General features: G+C 39.6%; 1 protein-coding gene across 1 annotated transcript in view; it reads right to left on the reverse strand.

Moving 5' to 3' along the window:
- LOC124776834 (DNA topoisomerase 3-alpha) overlaps nucleotides 1–18,470 on the reverse strand; it is a 177,952-nt gene that overhangs the window by 45,269 nt on the left and 114,213 nt on the right. The window contains exons 13-15 of the mRNA XM_047252000.1: nucleotides 14,817–14,961; nucleotides 1,633–2,103; nucleotides 954–1,088 (exon numbers count right to left, since the gene is read on the reverse strand). Coding sequence (XP_047107956.1) covers nucleotides 954–1,088; nucleotides 1,633–2,103; nucleotides 14,817–14,961 — 751 coding nt within the window. The remainder of the gene's footprint in view (nucleotides 1–953; nucleotides 1,089–1,632; nucleotides 2,104–14,816; nucleotides 14,962–18,470) is intronic.

Genomic DNA, 18,470 nt, shown 5'->3' on the forward strand with positions numbered 1-18,470 from the left:
AAAGGTTGATTATAAAGCACTTTTTAGTTACACAGATGACTACCACTGCAAGAGTAAAACAAGAATGTTTACTTGTTCTCTTAAAGTGAAGTTCAATTGACCAAGCAAAAGGAAGTAATTTAAGGAATCCAGGTAACAACCTACCACGTAGTAGAAGTGCTATGCCACTGAAAGACACATAAACAAGACTGAGAATTTTGCTAACTTTCAGACAGTCATTTTATGAGGTGGGGAGTGGGAGATACGGTAAGGGAAGGGTGGCTGACAGCTGGGAGGGAGAGGCAGTAGATGCATTGGATAGGTACGGAGAACCCATTGGATAGGTATGTAGAACCATGTTCTGGCCACAGGCAGGGCGAGTTGTGCACAGAGCATGAGGACATAGAAGAGTGGGTTGTAGGGGGAGAGAGGGGGGAGGGGGGTGCGAGGAAGGGGGCGTTGGTGCAAAGTAAGTCCTGAGGTAGGGGTGGAGGTGGGTGTGGGGCAGAGGCTAGTTCACTAGAGCCAGTGACACACTCACATCATGTGCATCTGCTTCCTCTCCCTCCCAGCTACTAGTCACCATTCCTTAATACTCCCTCCTGCTCCCCACTCCTTAATTCCTTTGTCTCACTCCGTCCAACATAACTCCCCACGTCAGTCAATCCGCAGGGATGGCACACTGTAGTCAGTCACAAAAATGTAGATGGATGGAGAGGGGGAGGGAGAGGGAGGTGGAGAGGGAGGGAGAGAGGGAGGGGGGAGAGGGAGGGGGAGAGTGATGGAGGGGTGGGGAGAGTGAGGGAAGGGTGGGGGGTGGGGAGGGAGAAGGGGAGGGAGGGAGAGAGGGAGGAGAGAGAAAGAAAGATAGATAGATAGAGAGAGACCCAGGAATTTTCTAAATGACTTCATAATTTTACAAATTTTTGAAAAGGAAAATGTTCGAACAAAACATTTAAATGACAATGATTTACCTGTGAAATTCTGATTTGGTTGCCACATGGGTGAATTCACATTACGCTCCTCAGGCATCTCTGCAGGAGCCTCATCTGCCCAAACGAAGAAGTTGCACTGTTGTGCTGGGTTTCCACATTTATAGAACTGGCGTCCTGATAAAAATAAATCAAATGAGTGACTGCTTTACATGAAGAAAGACAAAGAAAACCTTACAACAAACAAGTAAACAGTATTATGAAAAGGAAAGTTGCTACTCACCAGACAGCAGAGATGCTGAGTCATGATAGACACAACAAAAAGACTGTTCCAATTAAAGCTTTTGGGCTGTAAGGACTTCATCAAAAATAGACAACAGACACACACACACACACACACACACACACACACACACATACACACACAATCGCAACTCACACACACGAGTGCAGTCTAAGGCACCTGCAGCCACACTAGAACAGTCTTTTTGTTGTGGCTATCTGCAACTCAGCATCTCTGCTATATGGTGAATAGCAACTTTCCTTTTCATAATATTGTTACATTCCTTCTTGGATTTTCCATCGTTTGAAATATGTAAACAGGGAAGAAATAATAATCGAAAGATTACACTCTTCCTCACTTCTTTTCAAAGAAATGTCTAGTTTTATTTAATTTGTATCCACTATTTTTACAAAAACCACATTCTAAATCACTCTTTACCTGTATTAGGCCCTTCTTTCCGCACTGTAAGCAATATAGCATTGACAGAGCAACCACACATAACTGCATTATCACCACTGTCACTTCTGCTTCTATTGTCATTTCTGGTTGCTGGATTGACAAAAGACTGTCCACCCCAGTTCACATTTCTTCTAGGATTTTCATTGTTTCTAGACTGACTGTTGTCTCTGTCTAAACTCACAAAAGTTGATCCGCTATTAACACCTCTGGGGTTTCTTGCAGAGACTGTTGCACTCACTGCATTTCCTGTAGCCCAGCCACTTGTTGAACCAACTGTCCTATTGTTTCTTTGAAAGGACTGACTAAAATTAGAAGGTGGATTATCTTGTTGTTGCGAAGGTGGCCTGTTATCTCCATGTGATGGTCTTTGCTGGGTACGGCCTCCTTGTGTGAATGTACCAACACCAGAGTCAAATGATCTGCTAACTGTACTTCTTGGAGTGTTCTGCCCTACAAAAACAATTATTGCATATATATTAAATAAAATAAAAGCACACAATATTATTTGTTTATGTAACAAATGGAAACAGTGAAACTGTGTGGCTCGATAGCAAAAAAACACATTTGTAATTAGTTACAATATAATGTAAATGGATAGATAAAAAATCTACTCACCAAGCCACGGCAGGGGAATACACACACATGTAAAAGGCCGGACAGTGTTTACAGAACGGCTGGTATATGACATGTGTCATTCCACAGGTGGCTCTCCCTTTGATAGTATATGTTTTGCCAGTTACAAGGCTGGAATAGGTGGTGGTAGGAGGGTGCATAGGGCAAGTCTTGCAGTGGGGATGGTCACAGGGGTAGGAGCGATGTGTAGGGAGATGGGTGCAGAAGGAGCACAGGGTCTGACAAGGATATTGCAGAGATTTGGAGAGTGGCAAAAAGCTATTCTAAGTGTGGTGAACAAAAATTGCAGACAGAATGCATCTCATTTCAGCGCATGATTTTAGAAAGACAGACTGGTACATTCAAGACCAGGATAGTACTGAGTGACAAGTGGTGTGTTCTGAAGTTATATTTTGGAGGGATCAGCAGTAACAGGATTGGACATGATGACCTGAGAAATCTGCTTCTGAACTAGGTTGTTGGGATAATTACATCTAGTGAAGGCTGAAGTGAGAGTGATGGTGTAGTATTTCTGTGGCGTCTGCTTCTGAAAAAATACGTTTGCTTTGAATCCCAAGGCTGTGTGGGAGGGAACGTTTAACATGGAAAGGATGGCAGCTGTCAAAATATAAATACTGTTGTTTGTTAGTAGGTTAGATGTGGATGGAAGTGCGTAGCTGGCCTTCGGTGAGAATGAGATCAACTTCAAGTAAAGTGGCATGGATTTCAGAATAGGAGCATGTGAAATTTAATTGGGAGAAGTTATTTAGAGATACCAGGAATTTTAACAGGCAGCCTCACCATGAGTCCATGCGGCAGAGATGTCATCAATGTATCTAAACCAAACCAGGAGCTGAAGACTTATGGCAACCAGAACAGCCCCCTACAAGTGACCAATAAAAAGGTTGGCACATAAAGGAGCCATCCTGGTTCCCATGGATGTACCCCTTATCTGTTTTTATGTCTGGCCCTTAAAGGTGAAGTAATTGTCAGTAAGGATAAAGTTGATTAAGGAGAGCAAATAAGATATCATAGGCTTGGAATCAGGTGGGTGTTGACTGAGGAAATATTCAGCAGCAGACAGACCATATACATGGGGGGGTGTTAGTGTAGAGGGAGATGGTATTAATGGTGATCAGCAAGGTGTATGGTGGGAGGGGATGAGCACGGATTTCAGACAATCTAGGAAATGGTTGGCATCTTTGATTTAGGAGGGGAGTCTTTGTACTACGGGTTGTAGGTGTTGATCAACTAAGGCAGATATACAGTCAGTAGTGCTCTGAAGCCAGTAACTATAGGGTGACCAGGATGATTTGGTTTGTGGTAAGAAGTGGGGGTGCATCGTTAGGGTGGGGTATGTATATAGATGATGTATGTAGAGGTGTCAGACAACCAGAATTGACCTTTGCTAACATTCTCCTGTTGGTCAAGTATCACAGTGGTAAATCCTTTGTCTGCTGGGAAGTAAATGATGGGGTCATCAGCTTTTAGGGAATGTAAGGCCTGGAGTTCTGCAGAGGACAGGTTATGGTCATGTTTTAAGGGCCTGAGGAAATGTTGTGAAGCAATGCTGGATGTGAGGAATTCTTGGAAAGCTTGTAAGGGCTGATTTTGAGTTAATGGTAGTGGATCAAACTAGGATTGTGGTTGGAACTGTTCAAGGCAGGGTTCAATGTCATGTTAGCTGTTGGAAAGGTTTTGGGATTGGGCTGCAAAGTGATATTTCCAGTTGACATTACATGTACAGGAAAGTAGGTCCATCACCAAAGCAGCGTGGTTAAATGCAGGTTTAGGGCTGAAAGCAAGGCTCTTGGATAATAGAGATAATGCAGGGGGGGGGGGGGGGGGGGGGGGGGGGAGGAGAGAGTACTTTGGATGAGAGGTTGAGAACACTGTACTGTTGTGACTGGTTCTTGTGATAATGAGTTATTACAGGTCTGGGATGTTAAGGAGGCTGGCCAAGCTCAGTTTGTAGGAGAAGATTGGTGGTTGACAGTGTGGCTGTTTGGGGAGCTGCGGAGGAACAGGAAGGGAAACACCACTGTTGAGATAGTTTAGGAGAAGGTGGGATAGCTTTTTGAGGTGAAGTATGGCATGTTGTTGCAGTCTGAAGTTGGTTTGGCGGATTATACCATCCAAGGAAACATGAGGGGCAGACAACTGCAGGATCTTGAGGAGGAGAGAAGTCTGGTGGAGTGGATACATGATCCAAAGAAATGATTGGAAATTAAAAAAGAAAAAAAAAACAATAGGCAAAGTAATGAAAGGAGACGAAATTAAAAAAAAAAAAAAAATTTACCACCAAAGTACTTCACTAGATATGGTTCTGTTTTAGATGGTGTGTCCTCATCTTTCTCTTAACTTTTAGCTGACTGACACAGTTATAAGGGGACGTACAGTTTAACGCAGACGCTAAACCACATGAAGCTTGTCATGTTTCACATTAACAAATCATTGCCAGAGGCAAATGTAGTAAGAGTGACGGAAAAAATGATGGGACCAACAAGGCATCAAACTCTGAACCTTTGGATTTGTAGTCCAGCACAAACCCAAGCAGCCACAATTATCAAGAAAAACTGAAATACTGAAACTGAAAATACAGAAAAGAATCTGCAAACTTTATGATATTTATTCACACCTGATCAGTGTGACATTTGTTGTCATACCTTGGATTGGAAGCAAGAAAAATTAGAGATCAACTTTTGTCAATATTGAGACTACAAAGGCACAACTTTAACTCGGATTGCAGAGCAAACCTGTCATATCTTTGTTGGAGAAACTGTTCTCAAATTTCTTGAGATGAGTAAGGGAAACTAAATCAGCATGGTCTGACTAGGATATGAACTGCACTCTTCCCAAATGTAATGTGAGAAAGTCACTGAAGTTGGCTACATAACATAGTAATTAGATGGTTTGGTTGTACTATAAAAATTGCAGGAGAAGTGTTCACTTCCCACCTGGTGTAAGGGAAAAAAATTGACAGAAACGGATGTTCATTTTATACTTGAAATTTTAAAACTATTACTTGGCCAGAGAGAGCAACAAAAAGAAGAAAGTGCATGAAAACTGATCAGAACTGAGGAGAAAGGCAAGCCATTCTAAACCTCTACTTAAAACATATAAAAAGTACAAGGATGACATATTTATTCTCATTTCTTTTAGTACACAACTCAATTTTATTCACAGAAGAATGAGCTCGAACAAGGATTAAAATGGTTAAATTGGAAAAAAGTATAAAAATGGCTAAGCTTGAAAATATATTAATCCTTACATTGACAACAAAACAGAAAGGGATACAGACTTCACAGATTATTTACTGATCATATACTGCACCTATACTGGAAATAAAAGATGGAAGCTAATTATCACATGGAAATTACCTCTCTGTCTGCTGCAGGGCAGGATTAATCTTCCCTGTTCAAGTTGCTTTATGGTCTTATTGACTCCACTGCACACGTTATAGTCACAAAAAGCACACAAAGTAAGAAAAGACTCTATCCTTGGATAAGCACTACTTCTTTCAATGTCAAATGTCTTACATCTCAGGAGTACTGAACCCACACAAGCCTGGAGAGAAGGACAGTATGTGTGTTCTCCTGCCACAGTGAATGCAGAACATTTTGGATTACTTGAAAATTGTATTTCTTTCTCCTGAAGAACACATTTCTTACTCAAGTTATGAAGGAGAAGTAAACTATCCCTAATACAAAGATTCATTAGTTACATTATCTTTAGCAGCTATGCATGAACTTTACATCACACAAAGTTTTAGGAACTTTAATGACTTAAAAAAAAACCTTTTTTTTTTTAGATAATTGTCTTGAACAGCCAAACTCTTTACAGATTATACTTAAGCAAGTAAAATGTTTTATGTTTCCAGAATTTATGTTTGTTTTATGTTTACTCGATGACACACAAAATTAAACTGTAATAATAATGTGTAGTCCACAGAACAAAGAGAGGGCAGGCACTGAACCAAATGAAAATATGGAGAGGTTTTCAATGTGTAAAATATGCTTTAGACTGAGTGTGTCACTGCAGACACTTCACTGAGGCACACTCTTCTGCATAACAACATTCCCAGAAAAGTACTTCCAAATTAGCCGTAACAGTAAGGATCAGAAAGAATAAAACAATAAAACTCTCCAGAACCCAAAGTTGGTTTGAACACCAATTCTTTATGAGGCAGGTCCTATTGGTTGTGGCATTCCCTTACCTTCCTCCAACCTTCAAACTGATTCATCCAGCCAGTTGTAGGCAGACAACAGTTTAACACGGACTCCAAACAATAATGATACTCAGCATTTTCCACAATCCCAAATCACTGCTGTAAGTTAAAGTAGTGTGAAGTGACAGAAAAATCATTGGATTGACCAAGTATTGAAATCTGGATCTTTGGAGTTGTGTTCTGATGCACACACTATATGCCACACTAGGAAAAATAAATGTAATAAAATGGGTAGGAAACCATGTGAAGTAGGGTAGATGGGGGCAAAGTCCTGTCTGGGGTAAAAACCCACACCTAGCTTTTGAATTGACTGCAATCGACTCAGGAGTCGACCACCAGGTGGCTTGTTTGTCTTATTGTAGCTCACTGTTTCATGAAGGTTCATCCCGGGAGATCGTTCCAGAGGTGAGAACATGAGATAGGTCCATTTTTTACTACTTATATACAACTTTTATGATGCTTTACTTGAATACTATGTAAGACAGAATTTGAAAAGATGATTAAATGAATTACTGGATTGCACAACTTTGTTTAAGCTCCACTTTCAAATGGAAATAATTGCTCCAATTGGTCCCCAAAATCAGCAATGGTGCATTTGTCAGAAAATGAGAAATGAGGCAAATCCTTGCAGGTATTTGGAATAAATCCCCACAGATCCAACAATGTGATGACAATTCTTCAATGAAAACCATGTAAAGATGACATTCAACACACACTGTGTGGTGATATCATACTTGAAGGTATAATATTGCTGTCTAAAATAAAGATTTAGGGGGAATGTCCTGGCAAAGCATAGAAATCTGTGCTTCTAACATTGACACCCAATAAATAACGAATGGAAGAAGAATACAGGGGAAAATAAAAGCTTGCTATTAAGGAAGAAAGATCTAGTATGGACCAAACAGCCAGAATCTTCGGAATCAGATTCATACTTCTCACATCATGATATCAGCTCAGCTATAAATAAAGAACAACAAGAACAACAACCACCGCCTCGGACTTCAAGAAAGAATCAGATTTCCCTATCACACACTGACTTCATTTGAGAAAAGTATAGGGAAAAACCAAAAACTCATTCCAGCTCTTTCTGGCCAAGATAGTTTCAATATACCAAGAACAAGGCTAAGAAGGTGTATTTCACAAACAACTTCCAGGAGCCTACAAATTTACTGGGTCACAGGAAGAGTCTTTCATTACCATCGACAATATGATAATGAAACTAGCGAAAGGCACAGTGATGAGCACAGCATGGTTCCTTAATGCAATAACTTTTTCAGAGGACGTAACAAAGTACAATGTTTACTAGCTACCTAGAAAGCTCAGCCTCAGCCAACTGAAATCTTTCCGGTTGCCCTACTAACGCTCCTTTCATGGAGAAGAAAGAGGGGCTTAATTTCAACTGGAATAGGGTTCCAACACCTACAAGGGAATTTTTTTTTAACTCACTGGAACAAGTTGGCACCAGAGATTAAAGTAGTGCACATGTATTAAATCACAATGTTTATGTACTACAATTTGTTACTGCACCATCCTGGCGAACATGATAATGGATAGACATGTGATATGTGGGCAATGGCACTGGGCAAGGTAGTGTGTGTGTGTGTGTGTGTGTGTGTGTGTGTGTGTGTGTGTGTGTGTGTGTGTGTACCATCCATTCAGTCAGTATACCCAATATAAGTCGAGCTATGTTCTGAACTTGTGATTGGTACATATCAGTAACCTTCATGTTTATTGTGTTTTGTTTATGACTGCCAGGAAACTCTCATTTTATATGTGTCAAAGAGTAATAAATAATATAAAGAATGTTTGAATGTGTGTGTCTGTAGAATGTGCTTTCATGAAATCTTTCTTCTGTGTCACAATTTATGCCACAGCTGCTGATCAAATGCACACACGGGCTAAGATTGGTAGCCTTCTGAGCTGATACATAAACATCCTTCTCCTCACATCCCTTTGCCGATGGCACTCAACATATTTTCCTCTTTCCCTGCCCCACACCACTGTTAGAATATAGGTCAACTTTCAGAAACCAAACTTGTGATTTTTATATTTTATTGCAAGGGGTGGGGGATCATAGGGTTGAAGAGGCGCATTCTGGCACCAGAAATTTTAGAAACTTAGCAGTGGAAGAAAGTACTCTTTTTGTAGAGGTATTTTTAATCATTATGCTCAAATTTATGAGATATTTAAGTTCAACATAGTATTGGGTAACTTTGATAAAATACAACAATGTTACAAATGTTACTTCAAGTGTCCTTATTATGCACACATCCTTTTTTATCCAATTTTATCTCAAATGGGGCAAAGACCCACAATGTGGGACTTTACCCCATGTTGTGGGGTAAAATTCATCTTTCTTTTAATAAATTGCAAATCCAATCCATGATTTCAATTTGAAATTGTGGGAAAATCTACCTATCATTGACCACAATATCAGAAAAACTGAAAATTGCAGAACTTTACACCCAGGTACCCTACTTTATTTGCTGGACAGAAAATCACAAATCATGCCGTAACAGTGTGGAAAAAGACCATTGCACTGCTACAGGTATGATTAATACATCAGCGGGTAACATGTAGCCTGACACGTTATTCCACCAAAGGCCAGTTTCAAATCAGGGATTAAAATCAAAATATCACAAGAGTTTTGCAATACCACACGACACAAAACCAGATAGCAGCTGTGACAAGCTTGGACTTCTTCTGCACCTGCAATTCATTACAGAATGTGTACATACAAATAAAGGAGTGTTTTGAGAGTAATTTTGAACCATATGAGATTAGAATACAACACTGATTATTTCAGTAATTCTTTTGGTATCCATAACGCTACGACAATACTGGCAGCCAGCAAACTGGTTATGGCAGCCACCAACAGGGTGAACCCATGCCATGTGTATTTGAAAGAGCCTCTGCTGTCCGAGACAACAAAGTAAGGTGGCTGCCAATTCAGTTCACTTGTCTATTTGATCAGTTCACTTGTCTATTTGACAGTTTCGAAGCCAGACCCACTGATATTCCACCACACACAGACAATTGCTTGTTGAGGGGTCTCTCTCTCTCTCTCGGTTTGCTCTCTTGAAATATTATGTGTGCTGTTGACATTTCTGGCTTGTGTACAGTTTCAGTTGGTTTAGTTCTGCAGATATTAGAATCTCTCTCTGTTGACAATTTGGTACGGTCCGGGCAGTGTGCGGCATTATTCTGTGAATTTTTACTTTTAAACCTATACCCCAGAAATGTGTTGTAAAAGTAGTGACAACCCTGTCTTGCGCACAATGGTTGTTTTGTACCATCACTGAGAACTGATTTATGGAATAATGGCAGCAAATGCTGCAAATACAACAGTAGCAGCAGCAGCAGCCGCAGCAACTATAGCAACATGCTGTGCTTCTGCAGGTTTTGACATCTTGAGAGCAACTGCAGCAACAGGTTCCACCTTCCCTAGCTCCGTCTGGCTTTTGGGCCGTTTATTGTATGTTCGGAGAAGTGGGACAACCAGCTGAACCTTTTCTTGCTCTACTCCAAGGAAAGAAATGCTAGTGACCCTGTAAATATTAATGCCCTCATCCTTTCTTCTTATTACTTATAAACCTGGTGCAAAAGCTTTATTTGCACATGGACTCCACTTCATTGAAATTTGAGTTGTGTATGGCACTGACTGCATACTTTGAGCATAAATTGCATGCTGTGGCCACACGCCTCAAGTTAAATCAGTGACAACCGCACATTAATGAATTGTACATGGAATGGCTTGCAGAGTTACTTGGTGTGTCTAGAGATTGTAAGTTTGACTGTAATCAGCATTGTGTGTCCTACGTGGATTCCATTACCTGTGATGTAAGTATCCGAATAGCTAGAAATAAGTCATTTCAAGCAAAGGCCTCAGAGCCACCTCACCCATCTCCAGCTGATGTGGCACAGTTGTGTGAGCTCTGTCTGTGCTGGCTCATGAAGCCTTTGCCAATGAGCACCACTTAGCAGAAGTGGACTACTGTTGTTTTTCCCATAGTATGTTGTCAGTGGACACAGCAGGATCTCGTTCCCTAGAGGCCGATGATCCCAGACCACCCTTGAGGGTCACAAAGCAGTCTTGGCACCACTCCATTAAGTAACTTAATAAATAAGGTAGATACTAGGAATCAGTTTTTACCGTCGTCCAACCAACCTTCACACAAAAGGCGAAGTGGTCATCACAATTTCTGGTCCAGAACAGCAGACAGTAAAGGCTGTCCTCCTGCAGCATCAGGTAGTCCTTTAGATTGTAGGGCTTGCTCCAGTTGCTACACCCAACATAAGCGGCAGAGGAAATGTTTGCATTTAAATAAAGTTTGTTTCAAGTGCAACTGCAAGGACCAAATTGCTGCTGTCTGTGTTCCACAGCTAACATTTTCAATGTCGACCAGCTAACTGTTAACACAGTCCCCAAGCCAAGCGCCTTCCATGCCAAGCTCATGTATCTGGCAAGTGGCTCATAAGCTTGTGCCACAATTGTCTATTTTTGGATGCTCAGTCGAGTTTCAACTCTATACTGGGGATACGGCCTCAATGATCAGTTTAGCTACATACCATGAGCTGGGTACTTCCCTGTTACAAATAGTCAACAGAACAGTGGTCTCCTGTAGTTGACAACAAATTTCGTAGAGGAGTCTTGCTTGTGGTGGCATAATATATGAATGTGGAACAACAAACAACATTATTAGTGGACAATTCTGCTTCCTTGTCAAATATTCTTGGGTTGGACACTTTTACAGCATTTGATTTCCAAGTTATTGACAACATTAATTTGGCGTCACCAGTAATTCTTTTCACAACCTTGAGTCGCTCTTGCAGTCCCATAAACTGTTGTCTGAGTCAACACTGGGTAAAGCAAGAGATTTTCTGGGGCGTATTCAGTTTAAGCCTTCTGCAAACCCCCAAGTTTTGCCATACTTGCCATTTGCTACTAAACAAGTAGTTAAAGAAGAATTACAAAGACTACAGGAATTAGGGATTCTTTCACCTGTAGTGTGTCAGTGGGCAATGTAGTTTAATACATAGACCTGGGCACTTTCGCCATTATGTGCCCATTTTAAGGGGGCAGGGATTTGATATCTGCACTTGCCAATAATGTCCGGCAACAATGGCTGTGGAACCTATGATGTTGGTAACTAACTAACTCGTTACAATGGCTGCTAAGAGAGTACACCGGCAGTGTGTGCAGTGCAAAGAATTTCTGATGTCTGAGGCAGCAAGGTAAGATTGCCACTGACTCAAATTGCTTATGTGTTTGCTAGTTTAGAAGCCACATCTGGTGATATTCCACCACAGACAGATGGTTGTATGGTTGCTTGTTTAGGACATAGAAGGAGATTACTAAATCAGTGTGGAAGAGGGTAAGGGATCCATAATGAGGGATGGGTGCAATAATAAAAGTGACTAACACGAAAAATAAGAGTGTGATACACAGTCTGGTGCAAGTCTTTTAATTTGGCACCACTTCAGTAGCTGGAGTGCTAATTTAGCCACTGCTTTTACTCACGCAGTTTTTCATTTGGCATAACAAGACTCAGTGGATCTTATTCCAACCTTTCCACCCCAAAAAGAGCTGTGTTAGTTACTGAGAGTTGCTACATGTTTTTCTCAGCAGTAGATCAAGAGCACTAAGCATCAGACTGCAGAGGTGGTCTGCATAAAAATATAACTAGTATAAGGGACAGGGAGACGTATGAAGTTGCTGGAAGTGGGATATGTAGGTGTGGATTGAGGCTGCCAGGAAGGAAGTGGGTCCAACGACATACGTTTTGCGAAAACTCGAAGCTAGTACAACTGAACTGGGAACAGGAGGCAAGAGGGAAAGTGTAGTGTAACATATCATTTTGGAGAAGTGATGTGCTGCACAAGCATTTCTCAAACCAACAAATGATGATCGACAGTATAAAAAGTTTATTTCTGTAATGAATTAGATAATCTACTGTTTTGATGTACATTTTCTTTATGAGCATGTATCATGAAATGGATGGACACAGGCTACCTGTAAGCCAGGACAATGATTAACATCATACTACTTTCGCGGTACCTGTTGTTGGGTCAGGTGGTTTATTTCACATTGTCGAGTCCTGCCTTAAAGATATGATGCGCACCATAAAGGAAGAATGGGAATGACAATGCCCATAATATCGAGGGGACAAGAGAAAACTTGTTATACATTCACTAATATGTAATCTGTTAAATAAAATAGCCCGTTTTGGACTTAGTCCTTATCAACACAATTGTGATGTTTCAAACAATGGAAACTCCAGATAGGAATATCAACAATGTAGCAAGATATAGATTGATATGTTAAGACATGTTAAGCTGTAGACATGCACAATTAAAAGTACACACAAAGCTGTTGGCCATAGGCTTCATCAGCAAAAGAAGCTGTGACCAAAAGCTTTGTGTATGTGTCTTTTAATTGTGTCTGTCTGCAACTTAATGTGTCTTCTTTGCAGTAAGTAGCAGTCTATCTTTTCCTACATTGTTAGTAGTGATGTTCCAACTGATAAAGCACCTTTGTATCATGTAATGAATGTAAACAAGAGTGCAATATATGGTAGCGCATTTTGTCAGAAACAAGAACCAGCAGAACATTGCAAAAGGAAGAGATATTTTCAGTTAGCTAAATGTTCTTGGATCTCTTCTCTCAGTCTTCTGCTTTTAAATAGATGATGAAGTCACAGTACCTGGAAGCTTGTGTAGTATATGATACAGTAGTTGTAGATTGTATCTTGATGGAAACTGGTGCCGCAATACACCACACTAAATGAATTTGCAAATTAAAATTTTACATGCATCACATTTTTGTATTCTTATTTGTCACCATCTCTGGCTTTATTTTCTCTTTATGCAATACACATTCAATTGTCAACAATCTGTAATAAATGCTTGAACATATTTGTGTGTAGATGATAAATTTATTGTAGCATAGAATAAAGCATGTAAATAAAAAGGTGTATTTGTAACAAATGACATAACTCCAAGAACCTCCTAAGGAAGTCTGAAGTGCCGTTAACTGCCACATTCAGATTGATTCTTAATATGTGGGACCTACAAGTACAAGGTCAAAAGTATTTGGTCAAGCAGTGGAAAACTATTGATTTTTATGAAAATAAAAAGTAATAGTCCAAATCACAATTTATTTTTGTTCTACTTGAGATAAGCTTGGCCTGGAAACTTAGTCTGATGGTGTGGGTGTGGTTTCCCCTCCCCCAGTGCTGAGTTTTCAAAATTACAAAGAACAACATACAGTAAATGGAGCAAAAACTTGTACGGAAACCAGACTGTGTTGTAAGGGTCAAAGAACATGGAAAGGAGGTAGTAGCTGAGAAGGGAGTGAGACAGTCATACCCTACCCCCATGTTATTCAGTGTATCCACTGAGAAAGCAGTGAAGGAAACAAAGGAGGAATTCATTAAAAAAATTTGAAGATGCAAAAAATTTAAGGTTTGATAATGACATCTTAATTCTGATAGAGGGGGCAAAGGAACTGTCACCGCTAGCTTGTACATTTGGCTGTCTGAGTGTGTGCATGACTGTGGTACTCTTAATAGAAAAAAAAGCAAGAACTCAGTAGCTAGTATTAACTGTTTTCTATCGCATGTTTCTGTGTACCACACACTAATCCTCTATGGGTGAGAGGATGCCTTTCTCTTATTTTACATGCATTTCTGTTCAGAAATTTACGTTATTGTTATAAATGAAAAATCAGTTGAACAGAATGGATAGTGTCTTCAAACTTTAGCTAAATCAGGAGATTAAAGTATAACACATACCACATTTTTGTATTCCTATTTCTAGCCAAACAGTAAAGACAAGAAAGTGTGGTATTAAAGAAGAATGGATAGATGAGACAACAAATGAAGAAGCACTGAGTCGAGTGGAGAAAAAAAGGTCTTTAGTGTACAAACTGAGTAAAAGAAGGATAGGTTGAAAGAACAAATGAAGAAGCATCAGAGAATAGTTAGTTTGGTATGAGGGAGGAATTTGGGTGATAAAAATTGTAGGAACAAAACAACTGTTGACTACAGTAACCAGGTTCAATTGGAATTAAGTTACAGCAGTTATTCAGTGATGAGGAAACCTGCACAGGACAGATAATGTGGGGAGTGATGCATCTAACCAATCTTCAGACTGAAGATCACAACAGAAACAACAAACATAATTCTGCTCCTTTATATATGCACATGCACTACTTACAGCTTTGACAGTAGGAGTAGAGGTAGTTCAGCCTCTTTTTGTCTTCAATTTTCTGCTTCTGCACACATTACTATACTGAACTTTATTATGATACAGCTGCACCTACCACATGCTGTAATGGCTCCAACATCTAACAGCTCTAAGAGCTGCTGATCACAGCCTCCTAAGCAGCCAGTATGTTCAGATCCATAATATGCTCTTGCTCTATCCTGGCTAAACTTGAAGTGCACCAATTTTACATCTGGCCCACACTGAAATATTTTTTAATTACAAATTGGAATAATTAAGATTAGAGAAACAAGAAAACTAAGCTAGTAAGAAAGTACACAGAATTTGTCGGATGCAACATATATAGCAGACCTGGCCAAACAGCATTTTGCTATACCTCTGACCACACTCCTGCCTCATTCTCTGAGCACTGTGGTGAGTGGGATTGGGGGGGCCAAGTGGTAAAGGAAAAGGAAGGCTGCAGCCGGATGATGCTACAGCAAGACTATTGGCTTACCATAGTTTGCTAACAATGCCAACTGCGTTAAATTAGATTTGCATTCTACATTAGGAATACTATACTCTTGCCCAAAAAAGTAAAAAGTGGAAAGATCACATAATTCAATACTGAATGGAAATTTCTTTACTTTTCATATAGCTTGAAGGCCATGCAACGTGCTTAATATGCCATCGCACTATTATGTGCTACAAAAACATTCACTGTAAGGCGGCAATTAGGGGAAAAAAGCTGAGTTCAGGGTAAACAGAACAATGACATAATCTTTCATGGTCGACATCACCAATTACTTGAAATCCTTAAATCTTTAATGCAAGAGAAGACTCATTTGGAAACAGATATGGTAGACAAGAGAGACGCTATCAAACAAAAATTAATTCTATGGAAGAAACAGCTTCACGTTGATGACATGGAACATTTCCCAAAACTCAAGGCAGTCATTTGTGGACCAGACATGATTGACTACATTTCAGTAATTGACACATTTCACTGAGCTGTCAAAGAGATTCTACGACTTTCTATAACTAAAGACTGATTACGATTTATCTGCCAACCCATTCCCACTTTAGTTATTTAATTGGATAGATAAAAAATCTACTCATCAAGTGGTGGCAGAACACACATAAAAGATTGTTGTAATTTGCAAACTTTTGGAGCCAGTGGCTTTTGCTTCAGGCAGAAGGGTAGAAGGGGGAGGAAAAAGGGTGAAGGAAAAGGACTGGAGAGGTCTAGGAAAAGGGGTAGATTTCGGGAAAGTCACCCAAACCACAGGTCAGGGGAGACTTACCGTATGGGATGATCAGTCTTCCCCTCTCATCCTATGCAGTAAGTCTCCCCTGACCCGCGGTTCTGGGTTACTTTCCCAAAATTTACACCTTTTCCTAGACCTCTCCAGTCCTTTTCCTTCCTCTTCAAACCATTCTGCCTGAAGAAGTAGCCACTGGCTCCAAAAGCTTGCAAATTACAACAATCTTTTATGTGTGTGTTCTGCTGCTGCTTATTGAGTAGATTTTGGATCTATCCAATTAAATAATTTTGTCAATAATTGATTGTTTTCGTTGTCACATTCTCACTTTAAGCTGCTGATGTACTTCCTATAGCCTCCAACTTCAGCTGACAGGTGCATATTTTAGCAGTTGGCTAAATGACCTGTTTTTACAATCCACGAATTTACAAGACTCCTGTAAAATATTACATCAAGAGTAATATCCTCAACTGCACAGAGAAGCTGCTAAAGTCATTTCAATGTATGTGTGCAAATGGTTTTTCCAGTAATGAAACTGACAAAATCCCACTAAAGTTCATGTTTAACAGATTTTAAGGCGCTAATAATCAAAATGTGTATAAATGTATAAACATCAAAACTTAATTTTAATTGCCTGTACGTAAAGCTTTTAGTAGTTCTCCTTATTGTATTAGCACTGTGCAATGTATTTATTGAATTAAGTAGGAAAGGTATTGCTTTGGTAGAAAGAAAAAGAAATTGAAATACACACTAGTGATAAAACCCTGCTTATAAAAGTATGCTGCAATATTTGCCTCTTAGAAGTTTTGCAAATATGTCGTCCTATGTTTCCCAGGTGGACAGCTTTCAGAATATAGGTGTATTGCTCACACACCTTGCGCTTGCAGAGCACAAGCATGCTCTGGGATCTGAGAGTGCAAATATTGGCCAGGCCTGATATACGGACACGGACACACACACACACACACACACACACACACACACACACACAGCAATCTAGTACAAAAAATAAATAATGATGGAGAGATGAACACTTAAAGACATGTGGTACAGGATATCTCCACTGAATGGAAAAAGAAAAATGGAGACACTTAATTTCACACAGCTATTATGTTTTACTCATTAATCAATCCCTTTCTAGTTTTCTCATTAAACTGGACACTGCTCTTCTTAATTTTTCTCCACAATCTTCTTATAACATATTTTAATATTCTTACAAAAGTGTTCCGCTACTGACCCAAAGTTACCATATAGCTGTCAAAAATTTTTACAGTTACTTCACATTACTTTGTAGAGGTCAGTAGAGCTTAAGGCTTGACACTGGGTGGAAGTCACTGTTAAGTGATAACACAAGTGAGAAAATGTTTGCTGCATCTTTCATGATGGACTGAAGTGATTATAGAAATTATGTAACTGTCATGAGGTAGGCAAACTGGTAACGCGTTTCTATATGCTCCAGAATTTATAAAAAAAAAAAGTATAGTTAATCACAAAGTGTTTCATGGAGACTGGAAAAAATATCAGGTACACATTAGAAATAAGTAATTCAAAACATGACTTCCAGATTCAGTTAAATGGTTTCCATCAGAGATGAAGTAAAATGACACCTGGTAATGGTCCCAGACAAAATACTCAGAGTGTTTACGTCTTGCAATGTAGGTCCTGTGCTGGAATTTACATGACACAATTTCGTATCTCATTCCAACTGAAATAAAGCTTCAGATTTACAAATAAAAAAAATTATTACACATCAAATAGGCACTCATTATTAATAAACTTTTCTTAGTGATGGGGTGATTACATGTTAAAAATGACAGTTTCAAAAGAACATGACAATCAGTCATGGTGTCACACAAGTTATGAATGGAAAATTGCACAAAGGGATAAAAACAGCCGAAAAATGTATCCCAGATGACTGTATTAGGAAGACTACTCCAAAACTCAAAAGGATCCTCATTCATATGGAACTGGAGGCTTTCATAGGGTGTTACCACAAATCATAATCTACACACCACACAACTTGTCAAATATAATCTGGATTTCATTTCTACCCCTAATTGACTTTCTGGTAATAAGGAGCTAAATATTTTTGCCAAAAAAATGATCTGCACCCTGTGCTTTAAGATATGACTTGCAAGACGGGAAACTCAAATATTTCCAGATTTAAATATTCAATTTAAATGCCAGCATTGATATTCACAACTGATGTGATGTACTATGCAATTGTTGAATAGCAGCACAGGATAGAGAACAATGGTGAAAATTGGATGTGTAGGCCAGACAGCTGGTGAACAGGTACAGCACAGTACCTGAACTGAACCAGGGAGAAAAGATCTTTACAGTGCAGACTGCAAAAAGAAGTAATGGGTTGACAGGACACAGACTAAATACTGTGTGTGTGTTTGCAGAATTAGGCGCAGGGGCTAAAAATAGATATGACCTTATTAAAGAAGTGTTTTACCATTCACCTGGACTGCCTTCAGGAACCAATGATAATTTTAGAACATCAT

The sequence above is a fragment of the Schistocerca piceifrons genome, chromosome 2, assembly GCF_021461385.2.
Source record: "Schistocerca piceifrons isolate TAMUIC-IGC-003096 chromosome 2, iqSchPice1.1, whole genome shotgun sequence".
In the NCBI taxonomy this organism is placed as follows: domain Eukaryota; kingdom Metazoa; phylum Arthropoda; class Insecta; order Orthoptera; family Acrididae; genus Schistocerca; species Schistocerca piceifrons.